The sequence below is a fragment of the Papio anubis genome, chromosome 3 (genome assembly GCF_008728515.1).
Source record: "Papio anubis isolate 15944 chromosome 3, Panubis1.0, whole genome shotgun sequence".
Classification (NCBI taxonomy): Eukaryota; Metazoa; Chordata; class Mammalia; order Primates; family Cercopithecidae; genus Papio; species Papio anubis.
In genome coordinates, this window is record NC_044978.1 from 182,771,534 (window position 1) to 182,788,603 (window position 17,070).

The 17,070-nt window shown below is 44.4% G+C and overlaps 1 protein-coding gene across 2 annotated transcripts in view; it reads left to right on the plus strand.

Annotated features, from left to right (window-relative positions):
• The window catches only part of POLN (DNA polymerase nu), a 168,719-nt gene that overhangs the window by 20,340 nt on the left and 131,309 nt on the right, over positions 1 to 17,070 (plus strand). For both annotated transcript variants that reach the window (XM_031664783.1, XM_031664784.1), the window contains 2 exons: positions 10,064 to 10,143; positions 15,291 to 15,791. In XM_031664783.1, coding sequence (XP_031520643.1) covers positions 10,064 to 10,143; positions 15,291 to 15,791 — 581 coding nt within the window. The remainder of the gene's footprint in view (positions 1 to 10,063; positions 10,144 to 15,290; positions 15,792 to 17,070) is intronic.

A 17,070-nucleotide genomic window follows, 5' to 3' on the forward strand; every position in this document is an offset into this window, starting at 1 on the left:
GCTGGAGGCCCGATCCAGCTCACTTTAACCTCCGCCTCCAGGGCTCAGGTGATTGTCCCAAGTAGCTGGGACTACAGGTGCGCACCACCACACGCTGTTAGCTTTTTTGTTTGTTTTTTAAGTACACATGGGGTTTCGCCATGTGGCCCAGTCTGGTCTCGAATTCCTGGGCTCAAGACATCTGTCTTGGCCTACCAAAGTGCTGGGATTACAGGCATGAGCCACCCCCACCTGGCCAAGATTAAGGTCTTGATCTGAAGAAAGAGACAGCAGACCCTGAGATACAGGATGAGAACCTTTGGATTGGTATATTTAAATCTTGATTGAAATACCACAGGGAGCCAAGGGAAAAAAAAAAAATCTTGAGTATCAGACCAGCTTGGGCAACATGGCGAAACCCGTGTGAATGCAAAATATCAGGCAGGTCTCAATTTAGAAAGTTTATTTTGCCTAGGTTAAGGACATGCCTGTGACAGCCTTAGGAAATCCTGAGACATGTGCCCAAGGTGGTTGGGGGTACTTTGCTTTTATACATTTTAGGAAGACATGAGACATCAATATGTGTAAGACGTAATTGGTTCGGTCTGGTAAGGCAGGACAACGTGAAGTGGGGGCTTCCAGGTTAGAATTAGATAAGAGGGGCCAGATGTGATAGCTCACCCTTGTAATCCCAGTATTTTGGGAGGCCAAGGCAGGTGGATCCCTTGAGTTCAGGAGTTCAAGACCAGACTGGCCAATGTGGTGAAACCCTGTCTCTACTAAAAATCGAAAATTAGCTGGGCATGGTGACAGGTGCCTGTAATCCCAACTACTTGGGAGGATGAAGTGGGAGAATTGCTTGAACTGGGAGACGGAGGTTGCAATGAGCCAAGATTGCCACCACTGCACTCCAGCCTGGAAGATGGAATGAGACTCTGTTTCAAATGATACTCTGTTTCAAAAACAAAAAGTAGATAAGAGACAAAAGGTTGCATTCTTTTGAGTGTTTGCTCAGCCTTCCACTGAATACACAATTTAGTGAGTCTGTATTTTTACATAAACAATAGGGGAGAGGAAGCAATCAGATCCCCATTTGTCTCAGGTGAACCTCGGATAGAATTTGACTTTGAATAGAATGGGGAGGCATGTTTGCCATAAGCAGTTCCCACCTTGACTTTTCCCTTTAACTTAGTGACTTGGGGTTCCCAAGATTTATTTTCCTTTCACACCCATCTCTACAAAAAATTAGTGGGGCATGATGGCACGTAATCCCAGCTGTCTGGGTGGCTGTAATCCCAGCTATTTGGATGGCTGAGGCAGGGGGATTGTTGCTTGAGTTTGGGAGGTGGAGGTTGCAGGGAGCTGAGATTGTGCCACTGCACTCCAGCCTGGGTAACAGAATGAGACCCTGTTTCAAAAAAAATAATAAATTGTAATAAATTTTATTTAAAAAATAAATCTTGAGTATCAGATACCTCTGAGACCTGCAGAAATGGCCCCACCTTGAGCGCTCCCGCCGCCCCACAGCTTTGCTTGAAAACAATGGAGAGCTTCTGTCTTGAAAAATAAGACATGCTCCCTCATTATTTTATAATACTTTAGGAAAAGTTTTTGGGGAGGGGAGGGAGAAACAGAAAAACCAAACAACATTCATAATTCCCCAGATCTTTTTGTATAGTTATACACACGCATACATATGTCATTTCATATGGAACTGTGAAAAGATTCATAAATGTATTGTTCAGGCTTTTTCTTTTTTGCTGCCCCCTCCTCCTCTCCTGGTCATTAAGTCACAAAATAACCCAGCCAAAAAGTACTGGGCCTGTTGCAGTCCAGTCAGGGGACAGAAACCATAGAGTAATTTGAACAGGGAATGTTTAAGGCATTACTAACTAGCAGGATTAGCTACCAGGAATAGCTTTAGAGAAAATTCTAAAGAATCCAGCAATAGCAGACACAGGGAGCAGCTTCCTCCCCTAGGGCTGAAGTGGGGTGCTGAAGGAAGGGACAAATTTAGCAGAATCTCTCCCCTCAAGGCTGAGATTGAGACTGTCAGAGGTTGTGGATGTAGCCCACTGGGTGGCCAAGAAGTTGGCTGACGTGCTAGAGTCAGTCTGGCAAGTGGGAACCCACCTATGGAGTATCACTGAACTCACTGAGAAGTTGGTAGGGGTGCCTGTGAAACTCAGTAGGAAGCTGCCCACAGGGATCAACTGAAACTTGTTGAAGGGCTGGCTAGAATGTCTGTGGAAGTAGCTGGAAAGTGGCCAGTGGGGCTGCTCATGGGTGTCTAGTACACGGGCTAAGAGCTGCAGGAGCAAGAAGAAAGGAAAGCAAAGCACAGCAGCCAGAGGCCTCTTCTCTGGCAGCGTCCCTCTAGCACCCTCTGCTGACAGAGGTTAACATCGTGCCAGGTGGCAAAGGAGGTGTATTTTCTGTAGGGCATGCAGTATGATGAGGGGTGAATTTGTAGCTGAGAGGCAGTACGTTGATAACTGGCACAGGGACAAAAGAGATTCTACTCCCAAGGAACTGCAGGACCTAACTGGTCATAAACGCAGGCCTGGGAGAGTACCTATGGGTGGGCTGGGTCTGAGGGTACTGGATTAAGGCAGGTGGAACTAAGGTTGGGTAAGGGAAAGTTTATTGATGCGGGATCACTTCAGAGACACTGGATTTGACAACCCGATGAAGATTCCAAGAGGTGGTGCCAACATACTGCTAGGATGGCTTTTAGTTCCTTGTAGGAGAGGGTTCACACTAAGTGAAGTAGAAATGTTAGAACTGCCAGGGCAGATGGTAAAAGAAGGCATGAAAAGCCAGGAGAGGTGGACATGCTAGAATGTCCATATTGTGGAGGGCTGGGAAACTCAGCAGGTAACAGTGTTCTGCAGAAGGGTGCTCTGGATGCTGTATTTACCGAAGCAATAATGAAAGCTGATGAGGGAGTGGGGAGCATCGGCTTCACTGAGAATCTCAGTGGTGTCCTCTATAGACCAGGGATGATAATAGGAGATGCCTGCTGATAACAGTGAGGGAGACAGAATCCTGACATAGAGGCCAGGTGGTGGTGTCTGTCAGAAGCAGGGTAGGCACAGTTCTCATAAAGTGACTTCAGACCTGGAACTGACTGACTGAAGGAGAGGCCGGGTCCCCAGGAGGAAGGACTGTGCAACACCATAGCAAGTGTATATGGCAGCTATTCCTACTGTCTTTCCCCCAGGGAAACCTGTGGCCATTTACTCTGAGAACTTATACATGGGAGAGGGGGATACTGAAACATTCATATGATACTGATGCCTGGAGACCTAAAGTATCATCATGGTTTCTCTGTCAGAGGCACAAGGACTCAAGCAATAAATGGAACCGTGGCTCAGATGACACCATAATGGGAGGGCTCACTCTGAAGCCATTTTCCAAGTCCCCAAATGTTATTTGGAGTGAACAGACTGTTGGAGGAACCCTCAGGTACTGGCTCCTTGGCCTGAGGATGAGAGCTCTCATAGTGAGTAAGCTCAAGTGGATGATGCTGAAACTGCCTTCCCAGCAAAGATAGTGAATTAGTATAGCAGTATGGCAACCCAGGAGAAATGGCAGAAGTTAGTGCCATCCTTAAACACCTACAGGATTCAGGGCACAGGGTGGTCCCTGTCATATATTCATTTAATTCACCAGGTAGGTGCTCATAGAAGTCAGATCCTGGAGAATAACAGTTGACACCATGAATAGTTTTGACCAAGTTATAGCCCTAATGATAGCTGGTGGGCTGGATGTGGCATAGGCAATTTTATTTTTTGTTTTATTTTTTGAGACGGAGTCTCCCTGTGTCGCCCAGGCTGGAGTGCAGTGGCGTGATCTCGGCTCACTGCAAGCTCCGCCTTCCGGGTTCACACCATTCTCCTGCCTCAGCCTCCCAAGTAGCTGGGACTACAGGCGCCCGCCACCATGCCCGGCTTTTTTGTATTTTTAGTAGAGATGGGGTTTCACCCTGTTAGCCAGGATGGTCTCGATCTCCTGATCTTGTGATCCGACCGCCTCGGCCTCCCAAAGTGTTGGGATTACAGGCGTGAGCCACCGCGCCCGGCCATGGCATAGGCAATTAACAAGACCTCAGGTATATGAAATGGAATTATTGATTTGGTGAACACATTCTTTTCCATCCCTGCAGAAATATTCACTCTGAATGGACAATATAAATTTGCACCTTGTCCCAGTGCTATGTTATCCAGCCATCCACTGTTTTGATGACATCATGCCAATCAGCATAAGCAAGAAATGGCAAGTTTGTTAGCTGTCTTGCTGTCCAACACATGGGAGATAAGCCCACAGATATTCTGGGACCCACCACAACCATGAAGTTTTTGGAAGTTTGGTGGTCTGAGGGATAGGTAGGATATCCCCTTGCAAGTAAAGGACAAATTAGTGCCTCTTTTTTTTTTTTTTGAGACAGAGTTTCATTCTTGTTGCCCAGGCTGGAGTACAATGGCGCAATCTCAGCTCACCACAACCTCTGTACCCCAGGTTCAAGCGATTCTCCTGCCTCAGCCTTCCAAGTAGCTGGGATCACGGGGATGCGCCACCATGCCTGGCTAATTATTTTGTTGTTGTTAGTAGAGATAGGTCAGGCTGGTCTCGAACTCCCGACCTTAGGCGATCCGCCTGCCTTGGCCTCCCAAAGTGCTGGGATTACAGGCGTGAGCCACCGAGCCCGGCCACCATTTTTTTTTTTTTTTTTTTTCAAGAGACTGGGCCTCACTATATTGCTCAGGCTGTCCTCAAATTCTTGGGGTCAAAGTGATCTGCTTCAGTCTCCCAAGTAGCTGGGACTACAAGTGAACACCTGGCAAAATTACTGCATTTTTAAGAATGAAGCATTAAGAATGAAGATGTCAACTGATAGAGTCATCCTGCAACGTGGTTAATCACATTAATCATTAAGAGTGAACCATAACACCTGATAGGCGTCTCTGGGTTTAGGGAGTGGAGGCAGCATATTCTACATTGGGAATACTGCATAGGAAAGCATCCTGTAAGAGGCCTAGGCTGTAAGTGGCCCAGCTACTTGGACTTCCAACCCAACAGACCTTGTGATGTTAGAGGTATCTGTAGTGGGGAAAGATGCCATGTGAAGCTTAAGGCAAAGCCCCAGCAGGAAAATCTCAATGCAGACCTCCTAGAACTCTGGAGTAAGGCAATGCTATCTGCAGAAAAGAATTATAAATTTTTCAAAAACAAAACTGTCATGCTACTGGGCCCTGGTAGAGATGGAGTGTGAGGCCATGGTGACATCAAGTAACCATGAGCCAGAGCTGCCAGCATGAGCTGGTTCTGTCAGACCCACGGAGAGGTGGGCGTGCAGCTGTCCATTGCAAATTGGAAGTGGCTCATTTAGTGCTAGGTACAAGCAGGCACAACCAAGCTTCTCGTGTGCCCCAGAACCCATGACATCATCGGTGCTGGCACTGGTACTTCTAAAGGGGGCAGTCTTAAGACCAGCTGATGGAGGCAGGAAAAGTTCGAGCTTGGTTCATGGTGGGTGGGCTCTGAACAGCCTGATTTAGGTAGCCCTGGAAGACAGCACTCAAGGGAAACCCAATGGGTAGAACGTTGGGTGGTACCCTTGACTACTTGGTGTGGAAGAAGTGGCTCCAGTGTTAACACATTTGGAACTCTTGGGCAATGGTTAGTGGCTTGACAGGTTGCTCAGGTACCTGGAATAAGAAAGATTGGAAGATCAGGGGCTTCCTGGAGTAAGGCATGTGGAGGGATCTGTGGGAACAGACATGAAGTACATCCCACCCGAGAACATTCCCCATGAGGACACACTAAACCACCACATTAATAGGATGACTTGGCCAGTTGACATCTACTAGCCTCTGCCATCTGCTGTACCCATGCTGGCACACTGGGCTCTCTCATGGGGTAATCATGAGGTGGGTAGATGCTGGGCATGGCCCATAGCATGGGGCTCCCCCTCACCAGAGCTGACCTACCTATTTCTCTGCTGAACATCCAGTCTTCCAACAACAAAGACCAAACACTGAGTCCCCAGTTGCACCTTCCTTGGAGGGAAACAGTCATTTGACAACACAGAACCCCTTGTGCCCTAGAAGGTACAGTGATTCATCTTGGCTGGAACCAACACATGTTATAGGCATGGGTTTGCCTTTCCCGTTCTCATGGATTGAGTCAGCTCCGTCACCCAAGTTTCACAGAGTGTTTGATCCACAGGATCCTGCACACAGCCAAGGAACTGCAGCAGTGGACACATGAGAACGGGACCCACTGGCTCCCTCACAGCCACACACCAAGAAGCTGCCAGCCTGATGGAGCAGCAGGATGGTCTGTGGAAGGCACAGCTCACCTCGTGTGCAGCCTGGAGGTGACACCTGCGATGAAGCAGTCACCTCCAGGGTGCAGTCTGCACTGCAAATCACTGACCAGTACGTAGTGCAGTGTCCTTCGTTTGTGTGATAAATGAGTCTGGGAATCAAAAGGTGAAACTCATCACTCCCAGTGACCCACTTAGAAATCTGTATTTCTCCCCCACACTCCTCTGGGTTCTTAAGGTTTAAAGGTCTTGACTCTCAAAGGGAAAACCTTTCCAGCAGGGGCAAATGAAGAATGTCATTTAATTTCCAGCTCTGGCTGCTGCCTGGTTATTTCGAGTTCCTTGTGCCAAGAGACTGGCTGGCAAGGAATGTAATTTCCATCTTCTGGGGTGACTGACCATGGGCATCAGGTGGAGGTAGAGCTGTTACTGCCACCACACCTGGCTACTGCCACACTTGGCACCACACTGGGGGCAGAGACGCACCCAGGTGATGTGATTGGCCACCTCATGGTCCCCTGCCCAAAGTTGATGGCAAATGCAGGGGCTATGGCCAGAGAAGGGCATGGTGGCCAGGGGCTTACCTCTCAGGGATGAGGGTTTGGGTTACCTCATCAGGTAAACTAAGCCACCTAGAGCAGTAGAGGAGATAGGCAAGGGTGAGGATGAACCCTAGCATGGGCAGTAGAGTGGGGAGATGAATGTAATTTGCAACCTCAAGGCCAGCTGCAGCAACAAGATGTAGTTCATCCCAGTACCTTCCCTTTTTAAATTTCCCCAGGAAAAGGCCCACCAGAATCCTGCAGGAGCTGCTCCCAGAACATCTCTGAAGCAAGTGGCTATGAGCAGCACAGTGTGGACTCTAGCGAGCACTGTGGCGCCCATATGCCCCTTTAGTACTGAAGCACTGTCCCTGCTCCTGGTACAGCTCCTCCCCAATTGCCTGGCTGCAAAGAACGTCTTTGCTCAAGGGCCCACCCCTTCCCCAGAAGTGACTGGTCCAGTGATTAGTGTGTGCAGGGGTATAAAAGCCCAGCTGCCTTGACCCATTGGGAGACACCTCTGCAGGACTGTGCTCAGCCCAGGGCAGACCTTTGAGTGACTGCATCTTAGCCATCATCTTCCTTGGTTGGGTTGTGCCTCCTTCACTCTCCAATCACCTTTTCAAATGCAAACCTTCATCACAGAGGTGGTCTCCCAGGGGACCCCACCTGTGCCAGTGTTACGTGCATAACATCTTCGTGTACATAAGTGGGGAGATTTAGTCATTATTTTTAAAAATGAGGTCATCATCTTCAGTCAATCACTATAGCTGGAGTCATTTTCCCCCCTGCAATCTATGTTTTAACAAGGTCATTCTTTTTAGTGGCTATATATTTTTTAGTGGCTATATATTTCATGATGTGGATATTATGTAATTTATTCCTCAGTTTTCTTCTGATTGGTATCTACTTTATTTTCAGTTCTTTGCCAAAATGAGCAATACTGCTATAAACGTTTTGGTTTAAACCTGTTTACTGTTGCATATATTTCTGTGAAACAGCCAAGAGTGAGATTATTTGGTTAGATGATTGATATTATTTTCTGTTTTTGTTGAGACAAGAACACTGTGTCTCTCTCATACATATATATGGCTGGAGTATATATAGATACGTGTGTATATATATGTGTATATGGGTATGTGTGTATATATATATATAAAGCAGCACACATATCCTGTTAAGTTTAGGTCAAAATTTCACAAACCCACACCCAGTTCAGGAAACATCACTAGCATTCCCAGAGGCCCATGTTAAGTTCCCTGTGACCCACTCCTCCCAATTCCCAAGAGTGATGTACGCATTATTAATTTTAATAAGTCTTGACAGTTTGCCTTCTAGAAAGAGTCTAATTATTTACATTTTTACCAGCAATACACGAGACTACCTCTTACCCTCCATTTTCAGTTATAGTTAATTTGCATTTCCCTGAGTATTGTATTCGTTTCCTGTTTGGGTTTTCTGTTTTGTGTATTGCCTCTTCCTATTCTTTGCTCATTTTTCTGTTGAATTGTTTGTCTTATCTTGTAAATGTATGAGAACTTGTTGTATATATAGCAATTAACTCTTTGTCATTTTTGTTCCAAATAGTTTTCCCAATGCATTTATTTTCTTTTTGATGTGGTGCTAGTTGTACCAGCCCTATTAATTAATCTATCCTTTTCTATTGAATTGGAATACTGTCTTTGTTGTATATAAAGACTTGGGATCAGTCTCTGGGTTGTCTGTCCTGTTCTAGAGGTCTTTTCTCTCTCTCTTTTCTTTTTCTTTTTAAGCTTACATTTTTTTTTTTTTTCCCCAAGATGAAGTCTTGCCCTATCACCCAGGTTTGCGCGCAGTGGCGCGATCTCAGGTCACTGCAACCTCCGTCTCCCGGGTTTAAGCAATTCTCCTGGCTCAGCCTCCCAAGTAGCTGGGATTGCAGGTGCTTGCCACCACGGACCTGGCTAATTTTTGTATTTTCAGTAGAGGTGGAGTTTCACCATGTTGGCCAAACTGGTTTTGAGCTTCTGACCTCAGGTGATCCACCCGCCTCGGCCTCCCAAAGTGCTGGGACTACAGGCGTGAGTCACCGCACCTGGCCTAAGCTTACATTTCTTGTCTCTTTGTACTTTGAAATTATTTATTAAATTAAAATATCCCTGTAGGGTCTTCAGTTGGAATTGCCTTAAATTTAGAAGAATTAAACATTTTGTGATATATATCCTAATGCTGTGGCTTTTCATTTGTACAGATCTTTTTTTATGCCATTTAATAAGATTTTACATTTTCATCATTGAGAGCCTTGTATCTTTTTTTGTTGTATTTATTCTAAGTATAATATTTTTATATTGTAAGTGGAATATTTTCCCCTATTTGCATTTCTAGGTTGTTATTTTTCCTGCAGAAGAAATATATGTCACAGTGGTTAAGAGCACAGACTCCCAAATCATATTGCCTGGGATTGGATCCTGGTTCTGTCACTTACTGTTCAGCCCAGGCTTATTGAAATTAAAACAAAAATCTAAATTAGAAGTTTGTTTTAATGATGTTTTACTGAACCTTTAATTGCTCCACTGCAGTATTCAATCTAAGAATTTCCCCAAACCTTTAATAATACTTTTAAGGTTTCTATAAATGTTGACCTTAGGTTTTTAGAGTCACGTATTCAAATGCAAATGCCAAATAATGATTTTTTTTTTTTTGAGATGGAGTCTCACTCTGTCGCCCAGGCTGGAGTGCAGTGGAGCGATCTCGGCTCACTGCAAGCTCCGCCTCCCGGGTTCACGCCATTCTCCAGCCTCAGCCTCCCGAGTAGCTGGGACTACAGGCGCCCGCCACCACGCTCGGCTAATTTTTTGTATTTTTTTTTAGTAGAGATGGGGTTTCACCGTGGTCTGGATCTCCTGACCTTGTGATCTGCCCACCTTGGCCTCCCAAAGTGCTGGGATTACAGGCGTGAGCCACCGCACCCGGCCCAAATAATGATTTTTAATAAATGTTTTATGATTATATAGAGCTATCTTCAGTTAACTTGAAGGTACTTTACATATTACATATATATTTATTGCAATGGTACTAAGCATTTTACTTGTGAATTTTATTACATTGTGTTAAGTAAGTTAATAATGAACAAATAAGCATGATTATAGAGGTTATTTCAGTGTTAACTGTATTACTTAGATATTAGTGTTTCTTTAATGCCCCATGTTTCTTTTTTTGTTGTTTTTAAAAGCTACAGAAGTGATAAACAAGTCCAGTGTTAAGTATTCAGTACAACTTGAAGATGGGAAGAATCGATCACCAGAAAAAAAGGTAAATCATTGCAAATATGAGTAATTTTAAACAGATAACACTCATTTGTTCAACAGATACTTATTAAGTGTTCTACTATGTGCTAAGCACTGTAGATACAACACCAAAAAAAAAAAAAAAGAAGGGTGTTCTTGCTCTCCAAGAGCTTATAGTTTAATTTGGATGTGGGGAGGGGCAAGTAAGCACCATGAGAGAAGTAAGTTCAGAGTGCTCTGGGACAACAGGAGGGACATCTAACTCAGTTTTGTGCTATTTCATTTTGCCCGTCTGGGTATTTATGAGAAGAATCAGGGATGTCTTTCTGAAGTATGAAAATTATATCTGAGTTGAGATCTATTGGATGATTAGGAGTTGATCAACCTAGGCTGGATGCAGTGGCTCACACGGGTAATCCTAGCACACTGGGAAGCTGAGCAGGGTGGATCACTTGAGGCCAGGAATTTGAGACCAGCTTGGGCACCATAAGGAGACTCTGTCTCTACAAAAAATAATACAAAAAAAAAAAAAAAAAAAATTAACTGAGCATGGTGGCCTGCTCCTATAGTCCCAACTACTCAGGAGGCTGAGGCTGGAGGATCACTTGAGCCAAGGAGTTTGAGGCTGCAGTGAGCTGTGATTGCACCACAGCACTCCAGCCTGGGCAACAGAGCAAGACTCAGTCTCTAAAAAATAGAAATAAAAAATAAAAAGATCCCCACCTTTAAGGGAGTAGGGGCAGGACATTGAGAACATTTTCAGATAAGGGAAGAAAACGTGGAACTTTGGGTAGTGGAAATAATAGAAGTTCAGAAAGGTAGGGATATAACATTTACAATGGGTGCGTTATGTGGTACGGGCTAGAGAGGAGATATAAGAAGAGGTTGTGGCCGGGCGCGGTGGCTCACACCTGTAATCCCAGCACTTTGGGAGGCCGAGGCAGGCGGATCACGAGGTCAGGAGATGGAGACCATCCTGGCTAACATGGTGAAATCCTGCCTCTACTAAAAATGCAAAAATTAGCCGAGCGTGGTGGCAGGCGCCTGTAGTCCCAGCTACTAGGGAGGCTGAGGCAGGAGAATGGCGTGAACCTGGGAGGCGGAGCTTGCAGTGAGCTGAGATCGCTCCACTGCACTCCAGCCTGGGCGACAGAGCGAGACTCTGTCTCAAAAAAAAAAAGAAAAAGAAAAGGTCATATCACCAAAGACCTTGTGTATGAAAGTGGTAGAGGCAACATAATGTTTAAGAGAATGGACTTTGGAGTAAACTACCTGTGTTCAAGTCCCAAGCTAACTAAATTTAAACCTGAACTCCCTATAGTAAAGTGAGATAATAGGACCTGTCTCTTGGGTTGATGGGATAATTATTTGTCCCTGGGCTCATAGGATGATTATCTGCCCTTGGAGTGGAGGGAAGAGGCATCTTCCACAGAGAAGGGACTCTTCTCTTCTTCCCTCTGTAAATGAATGGAAATTGTATCTCTCAGTGGTGAACAAACTGTGCTCCTTGGATCCCGAAGGCAGGGGTCTGCAAACTTTTTGCTCCCTTTCTCTCAAAATAATTTTGTTGTTTTTGTTTGTTCGTTTGTTCGAGACAGCCCCTCACTCTGTCGCCCAGGGTGGAGTGCAGTGGTGTGATCATAGCTTACTGCAATTTCCACCTCTACCTCTGCCACCGTGCCCAGCTAATTAATTGAGTCCTGGACTCAAGTGATCCTCCCAACTCAGCCTCCCAAGTAGCTGATACTGGAGGCACACACTATCATTGCCCAGCTAATGTTTGTATTTTTGGTAGAGACAGGGTTTCACCATGTTGCCCGGGGTGGCCTCAAACTCCTGGGCTCAAGCAATCCTCCCGCCTTGGCCTCCCAAAGTGCTGGGATTACAGGTGTGAGCCCCCATGCCTGGCCATCTCAAACTGTGTGTACTGCCTGATATATTTTAAAGTTGAAATTTAAAATCTTTATCACAAGTTTAAAAAATTGCAAAGTACGTGATTTCTGCTCTATTGTTAATATTGACATTTTTACTGTTACATTATTTAAAATATATTCACAAAAATTAAATACTGTACTTTGACAACTTAATATCCACAATCATCTCATTATTGTTATTATTATTATTATTTGGAGATGGAGTCTTGCTGTGTCACCTTCACTGGAGTGCAGTGGCGCGATCTCGACTCACTGCCACCTCCGCCTCCTGGGTTAAGCAATTCTCCTGCCTCAGCCTCCCGAGTAGGTGGGATTGATTACAGGTGCCCACCACCACACCCAGCTAATTTTTGTATTTTTAGTAGATATGGAGTTTCACCATGTTGGCCAGGCTGGTCTCGAACTCCTGACCTCAGGTGATCTGCCCGCCTTGGCCCCCTTAAAGTGTTGGGATTACAGGTGTGAGCCACCGTGCCGGGCCTATTTTATTTATTAATTAATTTATTTACTTATTTATTATTTTTTGAGATGGAGTCTCACTCTGTCACCAAGGCAGGAGTGCAGTGATGCGATCTTGGCTCACTGCAACCTCCGTTTCCCGGGTTTAAGCGATTCTCCTGCCTCAGCCTCCCGAGCAGCTGGGGTTACAGGCGCACACCACCATGCCTGGCTAATTTTTATGTTTTTAGTAAAGACAGGGTTTCACCATATTGGCCAGGCTGATCTGGAACTCCTGACCTCATGATCCACCTGTCTGGGCCTCCCAAAGTGTTGAGATTACAGGCGTGAGCCACCATGCCCGGCCTCTTTTTATTATTATTTTGAGACTTTCTCACTGTGTCGCCCAGGCTGAAGTACAGTGTGGTGTGACCATGGCTCACTGTAGCCTTGACCTCCTGGGCTCAGGTGATCCTCTCCCCTCAGCCTCCTGAGTAGCTGGGACTATAGGCACATGACACCACGCCCAGCTAATTTTTGTATTCTTTGTAGGAAGACAGGATTTTGCCATTTTGCCCAGGCTGGTCTTGAACTCCTGGGCTCAAGCAGTCCTCCTGCCTCAGCCTCCCAAAGGGCCAGGATTACAGGTGTGAGCCACTGTGCCCAGCCCACAATAAGCCCCTTAAAAAAGACAGAGCAAGATCTTCAACAGTTTGAAATTTTATATTTTTCTTTTTCTCCTTGAATTCCTTTCTTGTTTACTCCTCCATGGAATTTTTAATGTAATTTTATGCTTGAAAGCCTACTCTTGGAAACCATGTATTTATCTGAAACAAAAATACAAGTATGCATTAAAAATTTTCATGACATATGACCAAGCGTTAAAACATTTTCTTTCAAAATTATTTAAAAGGTAATATTAATATAGTCATTCAAAGCAACATATATATATATGTGTGTGTGTGTATATATATATATATAAAATAAGCCTCGACTGGGTACGTTGGCTCACACCTGTAATCCTAGCACTTTAGGAGGCCAAAGCAGGTAGATTGCTTGAGTCCAAGAGTTTGAGACCAGCCTGGGGAACATGGTGAAACCCCACTCTACTAAAAATAGAAAAATTCGCTGGGTGTGGTGGTGAATCCCTGTAGTCACAGCTACATGGGAGGCTGAGGTGGAAGGATCACCTAAACCAGGGACATGGAGGTTGCAGTGAGCTGAGATTGTGCCATTGCACTTCAACCTGGGCAATAGAGCAAGACCCTGTCTCAAAAAAAAAAAAAAAAAAAAAAAAAAGGAAAAGAGAAGAAACCTTAAAAATAAAGTGTTATCATAAATAAGTCCTATAATGAAATGGATAGGATTGCTTTCCCCACCTTGATTAGTTTGTGGATCTATGAATGTATATTGTACATTGATGGAATGAGAATGAGACAGGTAGAGAACTGCTATTGAGTTGGGTTTAATTTTTTTTTTTTTTCAAGACAGAGTCTTGCTCTGTCACCCAGGCTGGAGTGCAATGGCGCGATCTTGGCTCACTGCAACCTCCACCTTCCGGGTTCAAGTGATTCTCCTGCCTCAGCCTCCTGAGTAGCTGGGATTACAGGCATGCGCCACCATGCCCAGCTAATTTTTGTATTCTTAGTAGAGACGAGGTTTCTCCATGTTGACCAGAATGGTCTTGAACTCTTGACCTCGTGATCCGCCCATCTCAGCCTCCCAAAGTGCTGGGATTACAGGTGTGAGCCACTGTGCCTGGCCCCAACAATTTTTTTTAGTAGATAGATTAACATATTATTAAATAGTTTTGGTGATTTCATTTTCTCTATAAATGGTCTTTACTTGGAAGTTGTAAATTATTAATCTTCTCTCTTATGCACATAGGCAACATACTCCTATCCATGACATCTCTCATTACATGCACTGATTCCCAGAACAGGGGCTTGTTGGAGGCTTTTGAGCTTTTTTTTTGAGACAGAGTTTCGTTCTTGTCACCCAAGCTGGAGTGCAATGGTGCAGTCTTGGCTCACTGCAGCCTCCACCTCCTGGATTCAAGTGATTCTCCTGCCTCAGCCTCCCGAGTAGCTGGAATTACACAGGCGCCTGCCACCATGCCCAGCTAATTTTTGTAGTTTTAGTAGAGACGGAGTTTCACCATGTTGGCCAGACTCATCTCAAATTCCTGACCTCAAGTGATCCACCTGCCTCAGCCTCCCAAAGTGCTGGGATTACAGGTGTGAGCTACTATGCGTGACTGGCTTTTGAGCTCTTGATCCAGATATGCATGCTTACCTTGGTTGAGAAAAATCACTGCTCTAGAAGACACTATGTGGTTTCCTTAGAAGGTTTGATCATAGAGGCCGGGCGCAGTGGCTCACGCCTGTAATCCCAGCACTTTGGGAGGCCGAGGCAGGTGGATCACCAGGTCAGGAGATTGAGACCATCCTGGCTAACACAGTGAAACCCTGTCTCTACTAAAAATACAAAAAAAAATTAGCTGGGCATGGTGGTGGGCGCCTGTAGTCCCAGCTACTCGGGAGGCTGAGGCAGGAGAATGGCGTGAACCCAGGAGGGGAAGCTTGCAGTGAGCCCAGATTGCACCACTGCACTCCAGCCTGGGCGACAAAGCCAGACTCTGCCTCAAAAAAAAAAAAAAAAAAAAGAAGTTTTGATTATAGATAATATGAAGATTGTGTCTCTGTATTACTTTAGACAAGTTTTTACCAGAAATTAGTTTGGTTTATAAATCTGTCTTATGAATCCATATTCTAATGAAATATTTTCCATTTTTCTGTAGAATCTTAAATATTCAAGAAGTCAGACATCAAGAGGTTCCGCCAAGCTCTCTCCTCAGTCCTTCGGTGTCAGACTCACAGATCAGCTATCTACTGACCAAAAACAGAAGAGCATCAGCTCATTGGCTCTTTCAAGTTGTTTAATTCCACAGTATAATCAAGAGGCTTCAGTTCTACAGAAAAAGGAGCATGAAAGAAAGCATTTCCTAATGGAGAATATAAATAATGAAAATAAAGGAAGCATTAATCTTAAAAGAAAACATATTACATATAATAATTCTTCAGAGAAAACAAGTAAACAAATGGCATTGGAAGAAGATACTGATGAGGCTGAAGCCCACCTAAATTCTGGGAACTCAGGAGCATTGAAAAAACATTTTTGTGATATTAGGCATTTGGATGATTGGGCAAAAAGCCAGCTGATTGAAATGCTCAAACAGGCAGCAGCCCTGGTGGTAACTCTGATGTATACTGATGGTTCCACCCAGTTAAGAGCTGACCAGGTTAGTAAACAGTGATGGTTTTTGTTTGCTGTCTTGACACCATAAAAGAAGCCCATTTTCTTAGTGTCTGATTTTGATAGGAGAGCTAGAAACAAGATTTTAAGGCTTTCCCTCCCCTCCAGTGGTAAGTGATTGACAATGTATAGCTCCCATCAGTTTCTTAGGAAACTGCAAAACTGTTTTCCAGAGTGGGTGTGCCATTTTACTTTCCCCCAGCAGTGTACTAGGGTTTCAAATTCTCCACCTCCTTGTCAACACTTGTTGTTGTCTATTTTTTTTTTATTTTAGCCATTCTAGTGATTCTGAAGTGGTATTTCGTGGTGGTTTTAAATTGTATTTCCCTATTACCTAGTGACATTGAGCATCTTTTCATGTGCTTATTGGCCATTCGTATGTCTTCTTTGATATCTTCTTTCTGTTTTGATGATTTGATGAAATATCTGTTCAAATTTTTTGCCCATTTTAAAATTGGGTTATTTGTGTTTTATTTTGGATCTGTAAGCATTCTTTATATATTATGATACAAGTCTCTTATAAGATATATCATTTATACTTCTGCCAATTTCTGGCTTATTTTTAAAGAATTTATTGAGGGTGTCTTTTGAAGCACAAAATTTTAAAAATTTGATCTCTGTTGATTTTTTAAAAAAATCTTTCCCTCCCTCCCTCCCTCCCTCCTTCCCTCCCTCCCTCCCTCCTTCCCTCCCTCTCCTTTCCTCTCTTTTCCTCTTCTTTCCTCTCCTTTCCTGCACCCATCACCCAAGCAGTATACACTGCACACAATTTGTAGTCTTTTATCCCTCACCCCCTTCCCACCCTTTCCTCCTGAGTCCCCAAAGTCCATTGTGTCATTCCTATGCCTTTGCATCCTCATAGCTTAGCTCCCACTTATGAGTGAGAACATACAATGTTTGATTTTCCATTCCTGACTGACTTCACTTAGAATAGTAGTCTCCAGTCTCATCCAGGTCACTGCGAATGCCATTAATTCATTCATTTTTATGGCCGAGTAGTATTCCATCATATGTATATAGCACAGTTTCTTTATTCACTCCTTGATTGATGGGCATTTGGGTTGGTTCCACATTTTTGCAATTGCAAATTGTGCTGCTATAACCATGCATGTGCAAGTATCTTTTTCATATAATGACTTCTTTTCCTCTGGGTAGATACCCAGTAGTGGGACTGCCGGATCAAATGGTAGTTCTACTTTTAGTTCTTTAAGGAATTTCCACACTGTTTGCCATAGTGGTTGTACTAGTTTACATTCCCACCAGAA